This window comes from Cryptomeria japonica, chromosome 1 (assembly GCF_030272615.1).
Source record: "Cryptomeria japonica chromosome 1, Sugi_1.0, whole genome shotgun sequence".
Lineage (NCBI taxonomy): Eukaryota > Viridiplantae > Streptophyta > Pinopsida > Cupressales > Cupressaceae > Cryptomeria > Cryptomeria japonica.
In genome coordinates, this window is record NC_081405.1 from 181,041,392 (window position 1) to 181,063,864 (window position 22,473).

Genomic DNA, 22,473 nt, shown 5'->3' on the forward strand with positions numbered 1-22,473 from the left:
ATCGTAGATCACATTTTCACCACTTGTACCAAGTGGCAAATTTGTTATTTTTGGTTTTCTACTTGGGGTAGAAATCACAACATGCTAGACAGATTATTGATATTTTTTGGATCACCTCAAACACTCCCTTGACTTGATAATAACCTTGTTTGCATCGTAACATCATGCTTTATGTTGGTTTCTCATCTTCAAGTCCTAATCTCCTTGGCGGAGTGGTTTTTCATGACCCTACTGGTCTAGACTCTAGCATCATTTGAACAGATGTTTGGATTGTACCTTCACCAACTAGGAGGCTTTTGGTCTTCGAAAGCTCAAGGACTAACCAAATGCGGGAATCTCTTCCACACAATATCCTTTGAAACCCATTTTGCTTTGCTTGGGAGTTGTCCTTGTAGCCCAATCAACTGTGAGATGTGTTCTCTATGCCTTGGTCTCCTTAATTTATTGTATTGAACAATGCCATTTTCTAGCACATCTTGTTTTTCTAGAACAATCATGTATGGATGGTTGTACAATATCTGTGATGTCCCCATCTAAACCCATAGACAATGGACAACAACAACAAATATTTGTTAAGTGAGACAGCTGTGATTAAAGACTATAATTTGATTAAAGACCAGTCTAAAGATGGCCAATGACCATTAAGTATGGAACAATGAGCATAGTCTTTGAAGACCACACCATATTTCACAGCAATAACTAAAAGAAACAATAGGCAATTAAAAAAAGAGTAATTATACAAGGGAAAAGTGACCAATATATTTAAGTTTAGAAATAGTAATACAACTGTCCAAAGCCAAAGTAATTACATGGACTCATACATCGATGATCATCAGTGGCAGTGTTTGATAATTAGGTTGTAACACATTTATTAGCATTCGTATTCAAGACAATCAATGACCAGCAAATACATTGAGTAGCAATAATAATTAATAACCACTTGGATATGAGGAAATCACGATTATGCTATGATTAAGGAGATCAACCAAGTATGATATCAAATATCATTACACTAACTACCGGTAAGATATTTTTGCATTTGAAGGTACATCAAGACAGTGATACACAAGAAGAATCAAATAATAAACGAATATGATTATTAGACAAGATCGGCTAAATTCAAGATGTGCGATTAGTGATAGTTATGAAAGATGACAACATGAAAGGACGTGAGATGTGACTTATCGCTTCATCTTGGCTAGATATAAGAAGAATTAATTCCTCCATTAGAAAGGAAGTTTATCCTATTCGGATGGGATTGACCTGGAGGCAACAGATTGGTTGCACATAGAATACGTTCCAGATCAGAGAAGCCAGCACTGTGTTGCAGGTATTTTAAGTAAATCAGGAACAGCATCATCTTCATTCATCGCATGTGTAATACACAGATCAGAAATAGCGTTTCAGGTTATCATTACAGCCGGAGCATACAAGACATTGCATATTACCAGCAATTCCAAGGAAGACATCTCTGCATACTTATAGAGTCATAACTGGAACAACAGATCTTCAATCGGGTCAGCGATTGGAACATATACTATTAATTGTATGTCATATTGAATATCAGAGACAGCCATGGTCCGAATTGTTAAATTTAGAACCAGAAAGATTAAAAACTCAGAAATCAGACTTAAGAATTCTTACAAGAACACAAAGACACAAAACTTATCCTGGGAAAACCCTCCACTTGAGGGTGAAAAACCCAGCCACACTAAAAAATATCTTTATTATCAAAACAAGTCTGATACAAAGCTGATACACTCAGTAAGATACGATTGTTATCAATTTAACAACCAATGAAATAAGTCAAAAATGACTTCTACAATGCATACCACATATATCCTCCTTTACAACATATATATATCTTGCACATTGATCATTCATACAAAGGTTATATAGAAAGGATCGAGCAATACACGGAAGCTATTGAAGAATACCTCCTTCGAACTTAGTCACTACTGAATACCTCCTTCGAACTTAGTCACCAAAATACATAGCATAGATAGAATGCCTGAACACCGTCACAGTCGGAACATAGAGATATATAAAATGAATCGAAGAATTATAACTCTTCACGGAGTGAAGATGAAAGACCATGCTCAAGGTAAAGACGGCAGTTACATGATCGACATCAAGAGAAGAGGACAACGGATGGAATCCAGATCGGATGGTAACGCGGCAGCCAACACACAATACTTCCATGGAATCCAGATCAGATGTAACGGCAGCCAACGCACAATACTTCCACGAATAGATGTGAACAACATATATATATGCGGTGATGGATATTAAAAAAACCAGAATTATCACGAACAATCAGCAATACATATCTCACAAACATTGTATGAAATGATGTCTCACGAAGTTACACACATTAACACTCCCTCTTAACAAGGGAGATATCAATCACTGATATTCAAGTCATGGAATCTCTCAACATGACAATCACGACAAAAATTAATCATGGATTCTCTGAACGTGATAAGCATCATGGATTCACTCAACATGATGTTCACCATGGCTACTCCCATGAGTGAAATAACACAAGCTCTCATCACGGAGTCACTCAACGTGATGTTGTCATGGAGTCTCAACATGACATTCACTATGGCTACTCCCATTAGTGAAAAGAGCCTCAAGGGCTTTCACCTCAAATTTCTTTGTCACAGAGAAAAGTGCATTACAAGGGATTTCACCTCGAACTTCTCCTTCACAGAGAAGAACTCATTAACAACATGTAAAAGATTCATTACAGCTGAGATTCTCTCTGAGCAAGAGCATCATTCTCCACAATACCAAGCTTGTCTCGGAAATAACAAAACTTCACTCTAGGAAGTGGCTTGGTGAGAATATCCACTGTTTGCTCTGCAGTGCAAATGTACTTGAGCTCCACTGTTTTCCTTTGAACCATATCTTTCAAGTAATGATATTTTATTTCCACATGCTTGGATCTATCATGGAAAATATGATTAACTGAAAGCTTTACACAACTTTGGTTATCACAAAGAATCACTGTAGGTTCCAAAGGCTGCCCAAACAAACCTGCAATTTGCGAAGCCACACTGCTTCTCTTGCAGCCACACAAGCTGCATCATATTCCGCTTCAGCTGTACTCTGAGCAACACATGATTGTTTTCTGCTGCACCAGGAAATCATAGCTGATTCTAGATTGAAACAATGTCCTGAAGTGCTTTTCCTGTTAGGAACACATCCTGCCCAATCTGAATTAGAAAAACCCTGCAATTTTAGAGCTTCACTAGAAGTATATTTCAGGCCATATCCCACTGTACCATGTACATATCTCAATATGTGTTTAGCTGCAACAAAATGAATCTGTCTAGGCTCACACATAAACTGACTGAGAGTGTTAACAACATAACATATGTCAGGCCTTGTATTGACTAAATACATCAAAGATCCAATCAATTGTCTATACATAGTAGGATCAACTAAGTCTGAACTAGCTGCAACCTTGTGTAACTTTTTTAGATTTGCTTCCATGGGGGTTGCCATAGACTTGCAATCTAACATACCAAATCTTTTCAAAAGATCAATGGCATACTTCCCTTGACTCAATATGACTTCACTTGGTCTTTGCCACACTTCTAAACCAAGAAAATAATGCATCAAACCAAGATCTTTCATCTCGAATTCAGAAGTTAACTCTTTCTTATATCTAGCAATGAGATCATCCTCTCCAGTAAGAAATAAATCATCAACATATAGAACTAAAATTAAGGCTTTATCATCAATTACCTTGAAATAGCTATTTGGATCTGCATCATTTTTTGAGAAAACCCAAGCTCAACAAATACTGATCAATTCTTTCATACCAAGCACGTGGAGCTTGCTTAAGGCCATACAAGGCCTTTTTCAATCTGAATACATGTGATTCTTTCTCATGGATCACAAATCCATCTGGCTGGTCAATAAAAACTACTTCTTCAATTACACCATTCAAGAATGTTGTCTTTACATCCATCTGATGCAATTTCCACCTTTTAACAGCTGCAATAGCAATAATAGTTCTGATAGAAGTGTAACGTGCTACAGGTGCAAAAGTCTCTTCATAGTCTATGCCTTCCTTTTGTGAAAAACCTCTAGCTACAAATCTAGCATTATATTTTTCTACACTCCCATCAGCTGCATGTTTAATTTTGAACAGCCACTTAGAAAAAACAACAGATTTACCTTTGGGCCGAGGAACGATATCCCACACATCATTTTTGATAATGGATTGATACTCCTCCATCATGGCATCCTTCCACACTTGCTGATTAGAGGCTTCTTCAAAATTAGAAGGCTCGGATGCTATAAAGTGACTCATTAAAGCTACATATCATGCAAACTTATGAGGTCTTTTACTCTCTTTGAAGGTGCCACGAGGGGCTGCATATTTTTCAGCTTCTTTCATAGTGTGCCGAGCCCACAATGGTCTTTTCCTATTAGTTGGATTATTACTGGGATTTGCAGAAGTATCTATAGAATCAATTGGATCAACAGGATCAGCAGAGTCTTCTAAAACTGTATTCTCCCGCTGAATCTTTGAAGGTGAATCCGAATCAGCCATATCTATGTCTTGAGGAGGCTCAAGTCTTCTCTATCAGATTCCATGTTAGACTCTTTGGATTTGTTGCAAGCTACATCTTCATCAAAAGACACATCCCTGCTGATTTCAATTTGCTTTTGACTTGGAATGTAGACTCTGTATGCTTTTGAAGATTCACTATAACCAACAAAGATGCCTTTCTTTCCAGAAGGTTCTAACTTAGTTCTTTTCTCTTTTGGAACATGAATATAGAGAGGACATCCAAAAATCGTGAGGTGACTGATTTCTGGTTTGATACCTGAAAAAGCTTCTTCTGGAGTCATGTTGTCTAGGATTTGATGAGGACTACGATTCTGAATTTATATTGTTGTCTTGCAAGCCTTTACCGATAAAAATGTTTGAAGACTTTGATCATGGATCATAGCCTTCGCTGCCTCAACAATTGTCCCGTTCTTTCTTTCAGCTACACCATTTTGTTGAGGATTATAAGGGACACAAAACTCCCTCTTAATCCCAGCTTCAACACAAAAGTTATGAAATAAATCAGAAACATATTCTCCCCCATCATCAGATCTTAGAACCTTTATCTTCTTGTTGGATAAATTTTCAACAAGTGCTTTAAATTCTTTAATTCTAGACAACACTTCATCAGATTCTTTAGACTTAAGAAAATAAATCCAACACTAACGAGAAAAGTCATCAATGAAGGTAACATAATACCAAAAACCACTAAGGGAAGCAACTGACATAGGGCCACACAAATCAGAGTGAATTAACTCTAGAATATCCTTTGCTCTATTTTCACTACTATGAAAAGTACTCTTAACATTCTTACCTAGAGCACATCCCTTGCAGACACCTTCATGGTTTTGATTCAGCTTTGGAAGACCAACAACTACCTTCTCCATTGAAGACAAAGTTCTAAAATTTAGGTGACCAAATCTTTTATGCCACAACTCACTTGAGCTTGTAGAATCATGAGCTAATGCTTGAATAGGACGGGCTGAAAGCTTGTAAACACTGTCATGACGAACACCAATCTCACGAGCTGACTGAATGTTGGTGTTCTTCTTCCATGCAAGAACTTTTCCATCAACAAAAGCAACATGATAACCCTTGTCTTCTAATGCTGAAATAGAAATCAGATTCCTCTTAATACCAGGAACAAAGAGAACATCGCTCAGAAGAAGATGAATACCAGAATCCAACTAAAAGGAAGTAGAACCAGCACCCTTCACAGAATAACATGCATCATCACCAATGATAACTTGAAGATGAGAATCTTTTTCCTTTAAGTTGGAGAGGTGTTCACACTAACCAGTAATATGGCGGGAGGCTCCACTATCAATAAGCCATATATCACTGTTAGTAGGAATATTATTGGAGAGAGCAGAAATAAATAAGAACCCCTTTGAATTTTCACTAGACTCTCTATGAGGAGAAACATTTTCAACATTTGTTGTTGCAGCTTGTGGTTTGGGTCTAGAAGGACATTCTCTAGCAAAGTGACCAAACTTGTCACATCTGAAGCATTGTACTCTAGAGAGGTCCTTTTTTTTTTGAGATTCAGGAGCTGAATCAGAATTTCTATCTCTGCTTCTTTTGAAGTTTCCTTTCCTTCCTTTTCTTTTAGACGTATGGGCAGCAAGAACAAAATCTTCTTCATGATGAGATTTACGTCCAATTCCTCTTGCCTCCAATCTGCATTCCTCTTGAATGCAATCAACTCTCCAACAATCAAACTTGGGTAACTCATTTCTTCCACTAATACCTTGAATGAAAGATTCCCAAGAGTGAGGAAGGCCATTCATGGCCAGCATAACCAGGTCTTTATTCTCTTTATCCTCAATAGAATCTCCAGTAGCATTGAGTTGATCCTTCAATTCTTTAATCTTCATAAAGAAAGAAATAACAGATTCACCTCTAGCCATTTTGATATGAAGGAGTTGATGTCTCAATGTTAGAGCTCTACTAGTACTGTTGAATTCATACAAGCTTTGAAGGCACTAAAACATATCTTTGGCTGAATCCAACTTGGATATAACAGGTACTAGATGATCCTTAACAGAATCAATTAGAATCTTTTTAGCCATGAGATTATTCTTCATCATCTGAAGGTTCATCTACAACATACTTCACATAGTTAAGAAGATCATTCTCTTCTAGCACAATAAGAATCCTGAATTTCCATGAAGTGAAATTGGCTGCACCATCCAATCTGTCTTCAACTTTGAGTCCATTTACCATGATGGAAAACTTGAAATAAATAGACTAGAATTTCAAATAAAGAAAATTTCAAAACTAAGCAATCTGGTTCTGGATATTTTCTTTAAACCCGATTTTGATACCGTGTTAAATTTAGAACCAGAAAGATAAAAAACTCAGAAATCAGAATTAAGAGTTCTTACAAGAACACAAAGACACAAAACTTGTCCTGGGAAAACCCTCCACCTGAGGGTGAAAAACCCAGCCACACTAAAAAATATCTTTATTATCAAAACAATTCTGATACAAAGCTGAAACACTTGGTAAGATATGATTGTTATCAATTTAACAATCAACGGAATAAGTCAAAAATGACTTCTACAATGCATACCACATATATCCTCCTTTACAACATATATATATCTTGCACATCGATCATTCATACAAAGGTTATATAGAAAGGATCGAGCAATACACGGAAGCTACTGAAGAATACCTCCTTCGAACTTAATCACCAAAATACATAACATAGATAGAATGCCTGAACACCATCACAGTCGGAACATAGAGATATATAAAATGAATCGAAGAATTATAACTCTCCACAGAGTGAAGATGAAAGACCACACTCAAGGGAAAGACGGCAGTTACATGACCGACATCAAGAGAAGAGGACAACGGATGGAATCCAGATCGTACGGTAACGGCAGCCAAAGCACAATACTTCCATGAAGAGATGCGAGCAACATATACATATGCGGTGATGGATATTAAAAAAAAAAAAGAATTGTCACGAACAATCAGCAATACGAATCTCACAGACATTGTATGAAATGATGTCTCACGAAGTTACACACATTAACATGAATTGCCTTAATCATATCAAGGAGGCTACATCATTATTCCCATAAGATCAGTTTTACATACCTGAACGATAATCTTACCATTGTGCATTAAGCAGTGATATATAGAGCAAGTCATCTTGCATACATTTAACTGATTAAATCAGAAATAGCAGTGAGATTGTCTCATATATTACATCCTTTGCATAACATAAACATTATTAGTGGTATCATAGAATAACATCCTTTGCGTCATCTGAGATTTTGAAGAAAGAAGTCTCTTGCAATTGATTGATTTAGTTAATGGTTTCCTAATTGCTATGATTAAGGAGATCGACCAACTATGATATCAAATATCATTACACTAACTACCGGTAAGATAAATTTACATTTGAAGGTACATCAAGACAGCGATACACGAAGAATCAAACAATAAACGAATATGACTATCAGATAAGATTGGCTAGATTCAAGAGGTGCGATTAGTGATAGTTATGACAGATGACAACATGAAAGGACGTGAGATGTGACTTATCGCTTCATCTTGGCTAGATATAAGAAGAATTAATTCCTCCATTAGAAAGGAAGTTTGTTTTTGGGGTATCTCTTTATATCCTATTCAGATTGCTCGGCATGAGGGATTGACCTGGAGGCAACAGATTGGTTGCACATAGAATATGTTCCAGATCAGAGAAGCCACCACTATGTTGCAGGTATTTTAAGTAAATCAGGAACAGCATCATCTTCATTCATTGCATGTGTAATACACAGATCAGAAATAGCGTTTCAGATTATCATTACAGGCCTACCGAAGCACACAAGACAGTGCATATTACAAGCATTTCCAAGGAAGACATGTCTGCGTACTTATAGAGTCATAACTGGAGCAACAGATCATCAATCGGGTCGGTGATTGGAACATATACTATTAATTGTATGTCATATTGAATATCAGAGACATCCATGGTCCAAATCGCCTTAATCATATCAAGGCAGGCTGTGTCACTATTGTCTTAAGATCAGTTTTACATACCTGAATGATAATCTTACCATTGTGCATTAAGCATTGATATATAGAGCAAGTCATCTTGCATACATTTAATTGATTAAATCAGAAATAGCAGTGATATTGTCTCATATATTATGGCCTTTGAATAACATAAACATTATTAGCGGTATCATAGAATAACATCCTTTGCGTCATCTGAGATTTTGAGGAAAGAAGTCTCTTGCAATTGATTGACTTAGTTAATGGTTCCCTAATTCATATAGAATAACAAAAGGGGACATTACAATATCCTTGTTTTCATCCCACATCAAAGGTTCAAACAAATGCTGGTTATTCACATTGGTTACCGAGTAGATCTTGGTACAGCCTAAATGCATTTCTCCTATATGTTCAATTATCTAAAAGAGCCCACATCTGATAGGTTTTAATTTCTTTGTAGGTTCCTTGAAGCTTCTCTTTGCCTAGGTAAATCTATTCCTTATCTCCAGTTTTAAATTGGTGTCCTGCCCCATGCTGATTATGCCAGCATTTGTACCTAGTTTGAGACTCCCCCGGTTTCTCTTTCACGTGGAGGTGAATTTTCCTCACCTTATCAACAAAACCATCAGCCTTATTCACCTCCAAATCTTTGTTTTCTAGCCGTTCTTTGTTTGTCCCAAGCAAACATCCGATGGACTAGGTGACAAATAGCCAAAAAAGCCTCAGATTTAGCCAAATTGGTTTAAGAGTGGACTGCCCTGTTGTAGAGGTGCTGAATGCAAGGCAAATACTCACGTGATCTTTTTGGATGCTTCTGATTACACCACATGCCAGTTGCACTAATGTTCTATTCACCATATTTGTTTGGCCATCCATTTAGAACTTCTCGACTTCTTATCCATTCTTTTTTAAAGAGTGCACTGAAAGTTGCTCAAGAAATGAGCATCTCTATTAGAGATGATGCTTTCTGGAAACTCAAAATGAATCCACACATTATTGAAAATGAGTTCAGCTGCATCTTCAGTTAATGTCTTCTTATATGCCCTTAAGATGCAGATCTTACAGAGATATTCTACTACAATAATGATTTAATCATATTCATGCTTTGTCTTTGGGAGGCCACCTATAAAGTCCACGGAGATGCTTTACCATGGCCTCATAGGCTCGTCCAATGCTTGGCTGCTTATATTACAAAGCTTATAACTCCTAACAAACTTAGAAATATTCACTTGAATGTAGTCAACATACATACTGCTGAAGATTGGTGACCATCTCTGTCACTCGAAAATCTTCTACAACAGGTGATGTATGAGCCTCTCTTATAAGCAAAATGTTAAAAGTGGTGGTAACATGAGTGTTTAACAGCACTATTTTGTTCCATCACCGTATGATCTCTGTTTCAGCATGTCATTCATAGTTTCAATGCATTTACAGTAGTATTATAAAACATGAAAATTACATGAACTGAGATACATTTTTCAACTGATCTTGAGCATAAATCTGAAACACAAATACAGAAAAGTAAATGACACGATATGAAAACGTGACACAGGTGTTTGAGCTAAAGCTCAGGGATAGAACCACCAAAGGGGAAAACCCAGAAGAAATGTTTTATTGCAAGAAATCCTCAGAGATATAGTTACAACATTAAAACTATTGATCTCAGATTTACTTATCTCATATGCTGTTCAAATCTGCCCAGAACTAGGTAAGACACTCTCACGTCTCTATTCACCCTTCTTCTGTTCTTAGGAGAATCAAACATTATGCTCATTACTGTTCAATATGAATCAGTCTTTAGTCTCCATATACACATCCAGCTGTGACAGCGCATGCTGCTGCTGTTCCTCTCACCAAAAAGGTCGAACTTCCTGCTGAAGGATAATGGTTGCTATTGCTACAACCTCCTCCTAAAATTGATGTGAGTAACTCTTCTTCTTGCACTGTAAATAACATGCCATCACCACCTCTACTCTATCATTTTTTCAAATCTTAAACTTGCACTCAGTCTAAACCTATAAATGAATGGTGGAGATTAGAACAAAGGGAAGAAGATGGGTGGTCATCTAATTTCACACAAAAACATCCTGAAAGTCTAAGATAGGCACCTCACGATAAGAAAAAAAAAATGATCATCAGTATTGTTTGATATACTAATGTAAGAGGTGCCCACAACTCCCTTACTAAAAGCCTAGGCATAATGACTTAAAGGAGGGACCACTTTCCACGGTAACATTTAACACAAAAGCCTTCTCTCCTTTGGCACACAAAGCATACCTGCTTTATACTACTCTAATTTAGGTTCATACCTAACTATAATACCAATTTTTGCTGATTCATTATACCTTGCATAAAGCAGCTTTTTTCCATATTCTTCAGCACATACTACATTTGTAAAGTGCTTTAACACAGAAAGTGTGCTTACTGCTGAAATAATTTGTAAAAGAGCATATCAGCTTGTTTGTTGGTTACACCATGCTTCTATTTTATCACGAGATACAATTGTTACATGAACCCCATCCATTTGTAGTGATGGGGTCTTTGTAACTTTGTTTATGCTTGTAGGTATTGCAAATGTTGGGCATGTGCTTGTACCACTGTTTTCCTTCCCATTATGTAATGCTTCCACTTCATAATTGTGGAAACCAATGCATTGAGCTCCTATCATAGGTTCTATTGAAAAGCGCACATTGATCTTCAGATGGGGGGAGGTGAATCAGTATTAGGACAAATTTTAACACTTATTTCAAATCTGTAATTTTAGCTTCAAAACCATCAAGCAAACAACACATGCAAGCACACAAAAATAACGTGGAAAACCCCTAAGTGAAAAACTACGGCAAAATTTTGCTTTTATTAACTTATTACAAACTGTAGGTTACAACCCACATAAGACATTGCTCTTAGAAACTTGAGCTCTAACTCACTAGAAGCACCAACTCCCTCTAAGCACCGACTCAGTATGAGGCACCTGTTGAGACATGGACCAGCTAGGACTCGAACCCAGGACCTTCCATACACTGCTGGAGTGCTCTACCACTGAGCTACTGGCCCCTCTTGGACCAGCCCATCTTCGGTCCGAGTATGGCTTATTTCCAACACCAACAACCCCCTTAAGCAACACCTCTCGTGTGCTTGGGGCTCCTAGCCTGAACCTGGCTTTGATACCATGTTGAGACATGAACCAGCTAGGACTTGAACCTAGGACCTTCCATACGCTGCTGGAGTGCTCTACCACTGAGCTACTGGCCCCTCTTGGACCAATCCATCGTCAGTCCGGGTGTGGCTTATATCCAACACCAACACCCCCCCTTAAGCCACACCTCTAGTATGCTTGGGGCTCCTAGCCTGGACCTGGCTTTGATACCATGTTGAGACATGGACCAGCTAGGACTCGAACCTAGGACCTTCCATACGCTGCTGGAGTGCTCTACCACTGAGCTACTGGCCCCTCTTGGACCAGTCCATCGTTGGTCTGGGTGTGGCTTATTTCCAACACCAACAACCCCCTTAAGCCACACCTCTCGTGTGCTTGGGGCTCCTAGCCTGAACCTGGCTCTGATACCATGTTGAGACATGAACCAGCTAGGACTCGAACCTAGGACCTTCCATACGTTGTTGGAGTGCTCTACCACTGAGCTACTGGCCCCTCTTAGACCAATCCATCGTCGGTCCGGGTGTGGCTTATTTCCAACACCAACAGCACCGACCTCCAATAAACTCAATTTGAAAAACCTCAGTGTACTCTGCTCAATCTTCATAATTCTGTCCTTTCTTCTCTGCTCATCACCCTCTATCTCTTAGTCAAAATCAAAATCTGCATTCAGCTGTACATTCTGTTTTTCTGTTTTTAGAAAATGCTTCACTTAACAACCAAAAACACTTCATGCATTATGCGCCAATGCTTCTTAATATTTTTTTTTTGTTTCATTAATATCCATAAAACTCTTCAAGAATAAAACCTACTAAAAATGGCGCTGTTGTTTGGATTCTCAATAATGGTAGATTTCTAAAATATTTTGAGCTCCCAAATCTGATCATGAAACCTTATAAAATCTGCTTTTAAATGTGCATTAAATCTTTCGTTTTATGTCACATTAAATCTTTCCTTTTGTGACATAAATCAGATTTTTAAAACTTTCTTTTTATGTTACATTAAATCTTTCTTTTTATGACATAAAATAGATTTGGTTTTAATCTATCATATTCTCAAACACACTTTTTCTTGTTTCCTTCTAAAAGTGGCAGCCATCTTTTTGTGATTTGCTTTCTTTTCTTGGCAGCTCATTATATCCTCAAACGTTCTTTTCTCGTTTCCTTCTAAAAGTGGTGGCCAGCTTTATGTAATTTGCTTTCCTTTCTTGGCAGCTGTAAAAACTGATTTATGCATCAAGCTTTGACATCAATGACAATTATCTAACATCTATAATTTAGGTCAACATCTTTAAATAACTCAAAATAATAGCAAATGGGCCTTACCTCCTTGCAACAATACCGCTCCCATAGCATACTCACATCCATCTCAACATCACTGGGTTGTTGGAGATTTGGAAAGAGCTAACACTGATGCATTGCTGAATTTGTGTTTAGAGTCATGAAAAGCACTCTTCTGATTCATACCCCAATGAAAAGTCTTCTTATCCCTTGTCACGACATGCAATGGAGCAACAACATATGAAAAAGATTTTGATGAAATAATGGAGGCATTGGATTGCTCCAGCAAAGCTTCTATAGTCTGTGAAAGCCAATTCAACATAGCTTCAACTTTCAATGGCTACACAAGTTTGCAAATTCACATTTCATTCCATTTAGAAAAACTTTTTTCCCTTAAATATTTGAAGCACCCATTTACAATGGGCAACATGTTCATATTTTTTTGCTAAAAACCAAGATATCACTCAAGTAGACAATGACGCATGAATCTCATTTCGAGCATGTAGAATCTACAAGGGAGCTACGAGTATGAGAAGATTTTCTTGAGGAGAACCAGGATCAGCATCCAGATGACAGAGAAACAAGCAATTTAAGTCATGATGGCCATGCTGATTTGGATGGAGAGGTTTCTCACAAGAGACCTAAATGTTGGGAAAAACTTGTTTATAATGTTCAGATAGATGAGATGATTGAGGGGAGATCATCAAGAGGCAAGAGCAAAAACACAATTAACTTTGCTCTCGTGGCTAAAGATTTAGGAAATTTATGACCCTCAAGTGTTCGAGGAAGCAAAAGGTAAACTTGAATGTTTAAAGGTACATTAGAATCTAATGAAAATTAAGACTTGCGCTGTTTCAGGTTTTCCACCAGGAAAGAAACCCATTGGCTACATATGGGTTTTCAAATTCAAGTACAAAGTTGATGGTACACTTCAAGTACAAAGCATGGTTGGTGGCTAAGGGGTTCTTGTAGAGAGAAGGTACTGACACGAGGGGAGACGTTTGCTCCTCTAACAAAAATGAATGCTATCTGTCTTGTTTTGGCTATGGCAACATGATTTGGTTGGAAAGTCCATCAAATGAATGTTACAAGTGCTTTCCTCAATGGCGAAGAAGTGTACATGACTCAGCCTCAGGGTGTCAAGTTGTAGGAAAGGAGCATCAGCTATGCAGATTGACAAAAGCTCTTTATGGTTAGAAGCAAATACCCAGGGCATGGTACATAAAGATTGACAAGTATTTGGCTCAATAGGGATTCAAAAGAAGTCCTTAAGATCCAAATTTATATGTTAAAAGCATTGGCAATGAGATATTCTATTGGTCATTTATGTAGATGATGTTAGGTCCTGGAGACAACTGAGAGGGGGGGGTGAACCAGTTGTCCAATAAATACAAACAAAAACTAACTTAACCAAACTTAGTGCATAATACCGGTAAACCAAACTTTAATGCCGGTAGACAGTTTAACAGTTAATTGCAATACCGGTAAAGTTTAATGCATGAAACAAAAAGACAATAACATCCACAACACATAACACATATATTTGTGCGTGGAAACCCGGTAAGGGGAAAAAACATGGTGGGAAACCTTACCCACAATCAGATGATACCACTGCAGATAGAATGTGTGTACAAATGGGGTCTGCACATGCAGAAAAGCCAATTGCCTTGAGCTCACTGCTCAATCACAAAATGGGAGTCACACTGACTACAATTGGATGCTTAAATCCACTGATAATGTACTACTCAGAATAGCATCTTTATATGCTGGATTCAGTACCGGTTAAGCTCTGATTTGCCTTTTTCAAACCTTCCTTCAATCTTGAATGATGTTTGTGTGTATAGCTCTGCTTATTTTCGCATATACCTTATTATATTCGTCTTCCACTATCCTTATTACAATCTCACAAATGAGATCTTACATTTATACCAAAACCTAAGACCAGATGAGTAGGTCGGCTCACTAAAAGATATTACAATAAAATCAATTACAAATGAATCAATATGCGATGTATGATGTCGGCTCAATGCATTTACAATAATAATAAATCATCTTCATGACGTGTTGTGTTGATCTGGAATAGATAACGGTCCATAACCTAGACCTATTTGCCCGTAACAACAAATATACAAACCCGATTAGACCAATGAACAAATCACCAAAACCAAGTGTCCAAACAATGTCTTCGACATAACCAAGTAATCTCCAAGTCATTCCAAGTGCCGGTGAACAATATAACCTGCCGGTGAACAATATAACCTGCCGGTGAACAATATAACCTGCCGGTGAACTAGATATCAGTGACTGTGCATAAGTCACCGATCATGTCGGTGAACATAACCAAAGATCTCCAAGTGCTGATAAGTGTTGACATCAATGACAAAACCATATCAACATAACCAAAATACAAACAGATGATATTATCATTATAGGTAGTGAAGCGCATTTGATTAAACAAATCAAATGTAATTTTCGACATGATAGATTTAGTGCTCCTACATTATTGCGTAGGTGTAGAGTTTTGGGAAACAAGTGGTGGTATTTATATTTCTCAGTCTAAATAGGATTGGTGTTTGCTTGACAAGTTTAGAATGATAGGTTGCAAAATTCCATCTACACTTATGGGGAAGGGGATAATTTTTTTAGACAAATCAGACTCAAAGGTAATCAATGAGTCTGCATTTAGGCAACTAGTGGGCAATCTTATCTATCTTACTGCCACTAGACTTGATTTGAGCTATGTTGTAAGTTACATTTCTAGGTTTATGCTAGCACCTTAGGCAGAACGTTGGGTTGTAGTGAAGTGGGTGTTGAGATATGTGAAAGACACTTGACTTGGTAATTATGTATAGCCGAAGCAAAGATCTTAGGCTAGTTGGCTTCATAGATTCAAATTGGGAAGGTTTTGTTGATGACAAGAAATCCACTTCTGGATATGTTTTCAGTCTTGGTATGGGGTGCAGTCCCATGGACCAATAAGAAACAAGTGGTAGTAGCTCTTTCCTTGATAGAAGTAGAGTATCGGGGAATAGTCAAAACAACATGTGAGGTAGTATGGCATCAGAGGATGCTTTTAGACATGTAGATGTCATAAGTAGGGCCTTCACCCCTGTTTTGTGACAATCAAGGGGTGCTAAAGCTTGCCAAAAATCTTGTCACCCGCTAGTGTACCAAACATGTGGAACTTTATTGTCATTTCATATGACAACTTATAAAAGATCGATGATTTTGCAACATTGCCCAATTGAGGACCAAACTGCATGCAGACATTCTTGCCAAATCCTTGAGTCTTGACAAATTTGTAAAATTTCAGGATAAACTTGGTTTCATTAATGATTGACCAGTAAGGGAGGTTATTGAAGTAATATGGTAATATTAGTTTATGATGGTCTATTAAGTCGTTAGGACAGACTTTAGGAATATTCTTTATTCTTTTAGTTGGTCTTTTCTGTTGCTTTCTTAGTTGTCGATCTTATCCTTTACAAATGGATCTTTTGCAACTCTCATTAAGGAGACTTTCTCTTCTTAGTAAATATCAAATATCGTGGTAATCATTTTATGTTTTTACTTTTCATAATAACACCTAGGGTGTGCCCAAGGAGCGTTCCCCTTTTTTAAACATTTTCCAAAATGGCAAGTGGGGAGGGGGAGAGGGGTGGAGGTGGTAGCTAGGGACATCCTATACCCATCCCCTTGTCCCCTTTTAGAGAAAAATCTTAAAAAATGGGGGACTTAATTCATAGGGAACTATAATTTTTATCAAATTTTGTTGACATGTTTGAAATTTCTGTCAAACATTTGGCCAAACAATTTCCCTCTGGTCCTTACAGTTTTTTAGATTTAACTATTTATGTAAAAATAACATTTTAAAAAGGATCTTCTCTTTAACCCATTAGTTGAATATTGTAAGGAGTTTGTTTTTTCTAGAAAACTTGACTTTCTTATAAACCCTTTTTGATTGAGGATGGAACTTGTCCATGGAGAAAACAAGTTTGAATAAAAAGTTTGAATGCCAGGATTTCTACACTTGACAAGTTAAGGTACAATCAATGTTCACCAAGGGCCCATTGCCTCCCTTTTTAAAATGCCTCCTAGGCACATCTCCCATTTCGGTATGCCAAGGGTGTGCCAAGTGATCCTAGGGACGTCATGTCATCCCCCACAGCGAAATAAAATTTAACGTCAAGTAGAAAAAAATCCATTGACATTTCCATTGACATTTTTTGTTCAAACCTAAAAAATCATAACATTTTGTGTTTGATATTGGTTTGATCATGTGTTATGCTCATCTACTAACCATCTCATATCTTACATGAGTGTTGTAACCACTCAGCAGACACACTATCAGGTTCATATATTTTAAAACTGTATACTATCATGGTACACCTATTAGTATCTTACCATTAACCTATGGTGCAATACAAATTCCAACAATTGTACAGTTTAAATTTTTTTTTTTTTCTATGTGCAATTCCTTGGTAATATAATTTACCTCCAATTAACATCACAGTACAAAGTATCGAATGGTAATCTGAAGATTCAGTCTTCATCAGAAGTGAGATTGAAATGATAAGAGGAATGAGATAGTAATATAATCAGTTAATGATTAATTATATGCAAAACCAAGAAATAATTATAAGGTTCGTTTATTTACAATATTCCCTGGGAACATAGGTTCCAAATTCAACCTTGGTTGAGAGTTATCCAAGGGGTACCTCGTAGAAGAATGCTAGTAAAAGCACCAAGAAATGAAAGAGTAAGAATTAATCAGTTAATTTCTTAAATAATTCTGACTTGCTCTCGTGTATTTATTTAATGTCCATGCTCTGAGGCTTCTTTCCTAAGGACAATCTTTATTTTGTAAATTCTAGTTTGATAATAACTCATTGAATACTTATTTATACACATTAATTATATTTCAGTATTATCTAACGTGAAAAATGTTTTGTTGGCCCAGGTTACAGAATCTCACCAGTCAAGTAAGGTAGACACATCAGGCACCGCAAAAGCAATTGTTTCTTGCTTCCAGAGGCTTGGTGTCAGTTATGACCTTGATCAAGTAAGTTATGGTCTTTGTATGCTGTTTTGAGGCATGAATGTTATGCTGTTTCACATTAAAAATGGTATCATTTGGATGCTATTGTTTGCTGGATTAATTTGGTGTATAATGTTATGTCACATAAAATAATTTGATTCTATTAGTTTAGTTGAAGAACAACCTGCTTAATTCAAGATCTCATTTTCCAATTACAGATAAAGAAAGTTAGAGATCGCACAGAACAAATTGAAAAAATGGGAGTTCCAGAGAATTATTTGGGAGGTCATGCATTCCATACATATAGTCTTACATCTCCAGATAACACGTAATTTCTCTTCCAGATGTTTCTTTTCTGAACAATGCTTTTTACCAACATATTTCTTGCTACATCTGTTTACTGTTTATAAGAATTTTCCCATTATGATTTTCTCCACTTGGCCAACATTTGGTCAATGCGTGTACATTTTGGACTATGAGCAGGGTTGCTTTTCAGTTTCAACACAATGTCTGTGGAAGGTCAATATACGCTCAGGGCACTGTTGATGCTGTACTTTTCCTGGCAAAGAAGGTAATAAACTTTTATATGTGGTTGAATTGTCTTTATATATTAGTGTAGTGATTCCTTTGAAGAAGCATTTTTATGAGCTACTGGTGAATTTTATCACAGATTTTCAAAACAACTTAAAGTAATACTTATTTTTCACATACAGGTTAAGAGTAATGCAGAGAAGAGGCTGTACAACATGATTGATGTTCTACGAGAAGGAAATATGCGTTGATAACATTCTATTTCATTTGGCAGAGTTTGGTTCAGATGATTTTTCAGGTTAATCTCAACGCGCAAATATAATTTCAGAAGTTGCCTGATTTGCTAGCAAAGATCATTTCTTTTTCAGACTTGAGGCAATCCCTAGATTGCTTGTCTAGATTCTGTTTTATTGTACCTGCTTCATTTCGAGATGATTCTTCTTGTGGATGATTAAAACGAAGAGAAGGCTGAGCAGTATAAGTTTTGTATGATATAACTTTTCCTTGCCTATTAGGCAATGGATACATAATTCAATATTATAATGAATTTTTTTATTACATCAATCAAGCAAACTTTTCACAACCATCTGTATCTTCAATAAATATTTTTTGTGTGGTCTTATAATTTGTTTGTATCTTGAATATGTATTTCTTTTTGGAAATATTACAACTTTTTAGTGTATACTGTCTTATTGCAGAAGAATATTGCTTATTGCTTATCTTGATCACTAATGCCAACTAAACTGATATGTTTCTACAATTTTTTAGGGATCTATCTTTCTTGTACAAATTTACAAAATCTTTTAGTTATTGCAGGGTAGTGGAGCTATCTAAAACAAAACCTCTGTTTTGATGCATTTTCCCTTGTTGGATACCACTAATTTGAGAGTTTGGAATATTCAGGAATTTTCTATTCCATTCAACTACAGAGATGATGCATGAATTTGTTTAAATATCACCCTATAATCAGAAGTTTAGAAGATATTTACTTGAAGATCGAACATATAGTTTCTTCTTTATGGAAGTGTGAATGGAACCAAATTTTGTTGTAAAAATTGAAATGGGTAACATTCCATAGCTCAGTATTCATGTTATGTTATTTTCCTGAATTCAAAATAGTTGCTGTCTTATGAAACCTTGTGTATTTATGGTTCTGCACAATTTTAATTAATTTGTTTTCGTTTTCAGTAAAAGAAACCTTTACTGCATAGGGAGGTTGCTCTTGTTAGAGGTGGATGCTGGTCCAAAAATGTTAAATGGATATGTATTTGCTAAAGACAATTGCCTTATGCTGCACCAAGTTTCTGGGACAGGGTCAGCAGGGGCTGGGGGAATGCGTTTCTGGACAGGATTTTTGGGAGGCCATTTTTTGGGGGGACATGGTTTGATTATTAAAAAGATAAGATTTGTTTTGAAATATAAGGAACTTTAAAATATTAATGTGATAACGTTGATAAGGCACGCATCATAAATATTATAGAACCAGGGAGATATTCAGATTCTTCCAACGATGTTGGGGATTCATGTGAGAGGACATATTCAGATTGATGGAAGATATTAGAGCCCACAAACGATTTGTGAGGAATATGAATAATATGGTGCGAGTGCTGATTCCTAAGAAGACGGAGTGAATATATGTCAGATTTTAGACCAATCTCCCTTTGTAACACAATCTTCAATATTTTTAAGGATCCTTCCCTCTATCATGGCGGAAGAACAGAATGGGTTCACACTTGGTGGGGATATTGTAGACATCATAATTCTTAATGGAGGTATGTCACTCTGCCAAAGTTAGCAAGGCTAGAGGTATGGCAATTAAACTTGATGTAAGGCTTACGATAGTGTCCTGGGCTTTCCTAATCGAAGTTCTTGATAGATTTGTTTTTTCTAAAGAATGGATTAAATCTATGCAAGCATGTATAACGGTTCTCTTTATGGCTTTTTTGAATCACATAATGGTCTTCGACAAGGAGACCCTCTATCCCCATTTCTGTTTGTGTTAATGTCAAAGGCGCTCAGTTGGCTGATTAAAATCACTATGAGTAGAAACTGGAAAGGTGTGGAGATTCATGAGGGCTTGGAACGGGTCTCTCACTCTCAATTTGCTGATGACACCATCCTCTTTGGCGAAGCTTCTATCCGGGAGGCTAAGGTGATCAGGAAAACGTTGGATATGTATGTAGAGGCCTCCGGTCAATCAATGAATATGGACAAATCTGAAATATTCTTTTTTAATACTAGTAAAGGGCTGCAAAGGAGAATAGCGTCGGTTTTGGGATTCAAAGTTGGAACTTCTCCCACCAAATATTTGGGAGTTCCTCTCTTTGAAGGAATTGGTAATAGATATTGGGATAAGCTGGTAGACAAATGCCATAATAAAGCGGGCAGTTGGAAGAACAACTGGTTGTCTCAAGCGGGAAGGATTGTCATGCTGAAAACTGTATAATCCTTAGTACCCATTTTCACAATGTCATGTTTCAAGATTAATAGGGACACGCCCCGGAAGATTGAAAGTATATTTAAGAGGTTCTTGTGGTCAGGATCTAAGGAGTCAAAAAAGACTCCACTGGTTAATTGGGAGACGGTTTGCTTGGATAAAGCAGAAGGGGGAGTGGGTATCAGAAGCTTGACATTGCAGAATTCTGTTTTAGGGACCAAGTTGTCATGGAAAATGTTCAAACAATCTTGAGAAATTGTGGTGTAGAATCACGAGACATAAATATCTCGATGCAGATGAACCTTTGAGAATTCTCACGATGGCCAACTCTCATGGGAGTTCACCAATTTGGAGATTTATATGGGATTGCGGAGATATCATTACAGACCACATATCGTGGAAGGTTGGCAACAGAAGGAAAACAACGTTCTGGCAGGATTCTTGGAACAGTGGGATGGTGTTGGAGGAGATCATTGAGAATAAAAAGGCAATTCCGCTCCTTGAGGATAGTATTGGCAAGGCCGTGGCGAACTACTTCCAAGATAATGCAGTGGTGGGGGGTGTGGTCAAGTGGCAGATCAATGATGCGGGCTTGTTAGGTGCAGCTGACTGCGATAAAATTCTTCCAGAGCTTCATAATAGAAGGATTGTGGTGGGGGAGCATGAATATGAGATTATTTGGTGCACGACTGCCTCTAGGGAGTATAGTGTCAAACTTGGATATGAACTCATGAAGAAAAGATTTGAGGCGAAATGGCCTGCAGGTCTTTGTTGGAATAAAAAGGTCACTCCAAGGTCAGGAGCATTTTTGTGGACTACCTTACATGAGAATATACTGACGGGAGAAAGGCTTAAAAGGATTGGCATCGCGGGACCTAGTGGTTTGTCCTTTATGTGTCAAAGCAGAGGAAAGCGCTAATCATCTGTTGTTCGAATGTTGGTATGCCACTTTGTGTTGAGACTGGCTTTTATCATTGGTCGGTTGGCAGACAATCAAACCTCATAAATTGTTTGATTTCCTCAGCAGATGACTATATCTTGGAAAATCTTCTCTTTGGGGGGGCATTTGGATAGTGGGGCCATCTATGATACTATGGAAAATTTGGAAAGAGAGAAACAACCGCGTATTTAGAGAAAATGCTTGCTCGGTTGATCATATTATTGGGGATATAAGAGAAGTATTTGTGAAGTAGTGATGGCGAAACTTCGGTGCAAAAATGTCCTCTTCATCTCGAAATGGGACGAGTAGATTGAAAAAGCATGGGAACATCTTCATATTCTAGTAGGCTTTGTGCTTGGTACCAAGCAAGCAAGGATGTAAGTAAAATGGTCGAAACTCAGGGAAGGATGGGTGAAGCTCAACTTTGACGGGGCGACTAGAGGTAACCCGGGAGAGTCTGATTTTGGATGTATCATTGGAGATGAAAATGGGCACTGTTTGTGGGCAACATA

General features: G+C 37.3%; 1 protein-coding gene across 1 annotated transcript in view; it reads left to right on the top strand.

Moving 5' to 3' along the window:
- LOC131064804 (probable 4-hydroxy-tetrahydrodipicolinate reductase 1, chloroplastic) overlaps positions 1 to 19,170 on the top strand; it is a 32,650-nt gene extending 13,480 nt beyond the window's left edge. The window contains exons 5-8 of the mRNA XM_057999074.2: positions 17,976 to 18,077; positions 18,272 to 18,381; positions 18,537 to 18,624; positions 18,767 to 19,170. Of these exons, the coding sequence (XP_057855057.2) occupies positions 17,976 to 18,077; positions 18,272 to 18,381; positions 18,537 to 18,624; positions 18,767 to 18,835 (369 nt within the window). The 3' untranslated portion in view covers positions 18,836 to 19,170. The remainder of the gene's footprint in view (positions 1 to 17,975; positions 18,078 to 18,271; positions 18,382 to 18,536; positions 18,625 to 18,766) is intronic.
- Positions 19,171 to 22,473: the final 3,303 nt, after the last annotated feature.